Source organism: Myotis davidii, unplaced genomic scaffold, assembly GCF_000327345.1.
Source record: "Myotis davidii unplaced genomic scaffold, ASM32734v1 scaffold1914, whole genome shotgun sequence".
In the NCBI taxonomy this organism is placed as follows: Eukaryota; Metazoa; Chordata; class Mammalia; order Chiroptera; family Vespertilionidae; genus Myotis; species Myotis davidii.
The window spans coordinates 203,202-205,035 of record NW_006285311.1 but is presented as its reverse complement, the minus strand read 5'-3'; the positions used below and the strand labels follow the sequence as shown (position 1 = coordinate 205,035).

Here is a 1,834-nt window from a genome sequence, read left to right as displayed (position 1 = left end):
GGAGGGGCCCAGGGACACTCAGGGGCAGGCGCACCCCAGCCTCTGGGACATGGGAAGCAGGGCTGCTGGGCTCCTGTCTCGGGTGCAAGGAGGGTCTGCACCTCCCAGGGTTCATAATTTCTTGGTGCAATATGCATCTGTAGGACCAGTAAGACTTTTTTTCCCAAAAAGATACAATTTTAAGTGTCTTTTTAAAAATTGTTTTAGTGCTTAAAGTATTACAAAGAGTATTACATATGTCTCCTTTTTTCCCCCGCCCTTGACAATCCCCTGTCAAGGGCGATGATATAACAATATTAACTTTGTAGTGTGAACCTAAAGCCAGGACATCAGCGGGCGCCTCTCCCGCAGGACTTTGAGACCAACAAGGAGCTCAAGAACAAGGTGGTTGGCTTCCTGGAGGAGGTGACGCGCAACCCGGAGCTGCTGACCCAGGAGCGGAAGGCGGCCGCCAACATCGTGCGGTGGGGCCTGGGGCTGGACGAGCTGGGCTGGGCTGGGGTGCCGGCCCCTGACCCACAGGGGTGGCCAGCAGCCGGGGGCGGTCAGCCCTGGAGCAGCCAGGCAGGAGAGCCTGCAGGGCGTCTGTGCAGGGGCTGCCCCGAGGCCAGGTGGGTGCAGACAGCTCATCTCCGCGTCTGGCCCCCAGGACTCTGACGCAGGAGGACCCCGGGGACAACCAGATCACGCTGGAGGAGGTCACGCAGCTGGTAAGCCGGGCCTGCCTGCCCCCGCCCGCTGCCCCCCAGGTCCCCTGAGCAAGCACAGCCACCCTGCCCAGATCTGCCCATCCCCCGGGCAGCTCGGGGGCTCCTCTGGAACCCACCCTCACCCCTGGGGCCGGAAGGGGGTGGCACAGACACGGCTCCTCGCAGACTGACCCTGGGAGAAGGGGTCGCCCTGCACCTCCCTGCAGGGAGCGGCCGGCCTGGGCCCCTGCCCCCCGATGGGGTCCCGCTGGACTGTGCACCCCTCAAGGGCAACAGCCTGAGACTCTTCTGGACCAAGTGCCCCTGAGCTGCCGGGCCCTGGGAGCCCGTGTGCGGCATGTCCTGTTTGCAGGGGGCCCGGTGGCCTCAGGGCGCCTTCTTGCTGTGAGGGCTCCCCCAAGCCCTGCAAAGGGGGAGGGAGGCTGTACCCCCACCCCGCCCCCCGCCTCTGCTCCCAGGCTCACCCTCTTTCCTAGGCCCCAGCAAAGGGAGCAGAGGGAGCCCTGGCCGGTGTCGCTCAGTGGATAGAGCGTCGGCCTGCGGACTGAAGGGTCCTGGGTTCAATTCCGGTCAGGGCACAGGCCTGGGTTGCAGGCTTCATCCCCAGTGGGGGGTGTGCAGGAGGCAGCCGGTCCATGATTCTCTCTCATCGCTGATGTTTCTCTCTCCCTCTCCCTCCTTCTCTGAAGTTAATAAAGATATCCTATATTTTTAAAAAATTGTGTGAGAATTTTACAGTAAGTCAAACAACTTTGTTACTTTGTTAGTTTTTTTCATTAGAAAATATGAAATATTTAATTTAAAACAGGTTTTAGGTTACACTACTTAAGGCCATTGAAATGTTTTTATATTTATATGCATATTGTGTGAGTTTGTGCATATACGTGCTTACCAATTTGAAAGAGTATAATTGCATTCCACATTAAACAGCATGTAGATTAACTTTATATCACATTTCAGTGTGTTTTACCTGAAACAATGATTTCTGGAGTTCCTGAAGTGTTACTGTGTGTGTTATATTTATCTTAACCTAGGAGAAAGGCTAGGGAGATGATAGAGGGAAACAACGGACAAAAAATATGAATATTTTGCATGGTCAATATTTGAATTGTAGAGTTAGGAAG

General features: G+C 55.5%; 1 protein-coding gene across 1 annotated transcript in view; it reads left to right on the top strand.

Moving 5' to 3' along the window:
• RASGRF1 (Ras protein specific guanine nucleotide releasing factor 1) overlaps positions 1-1,834 on the top strand; it is a 78,780-nt gene that overhangs the window by 64,663 nt on the left and 12,283 nt on the right. The window contains 2 exon segments of the mRNA XM_015558976.1: positions 352-464; positions 650-710. Of these exon segments, the coding sequence (XP_015414462.1) occupies positions 352-464; positions 650-710 (174 nt within the window).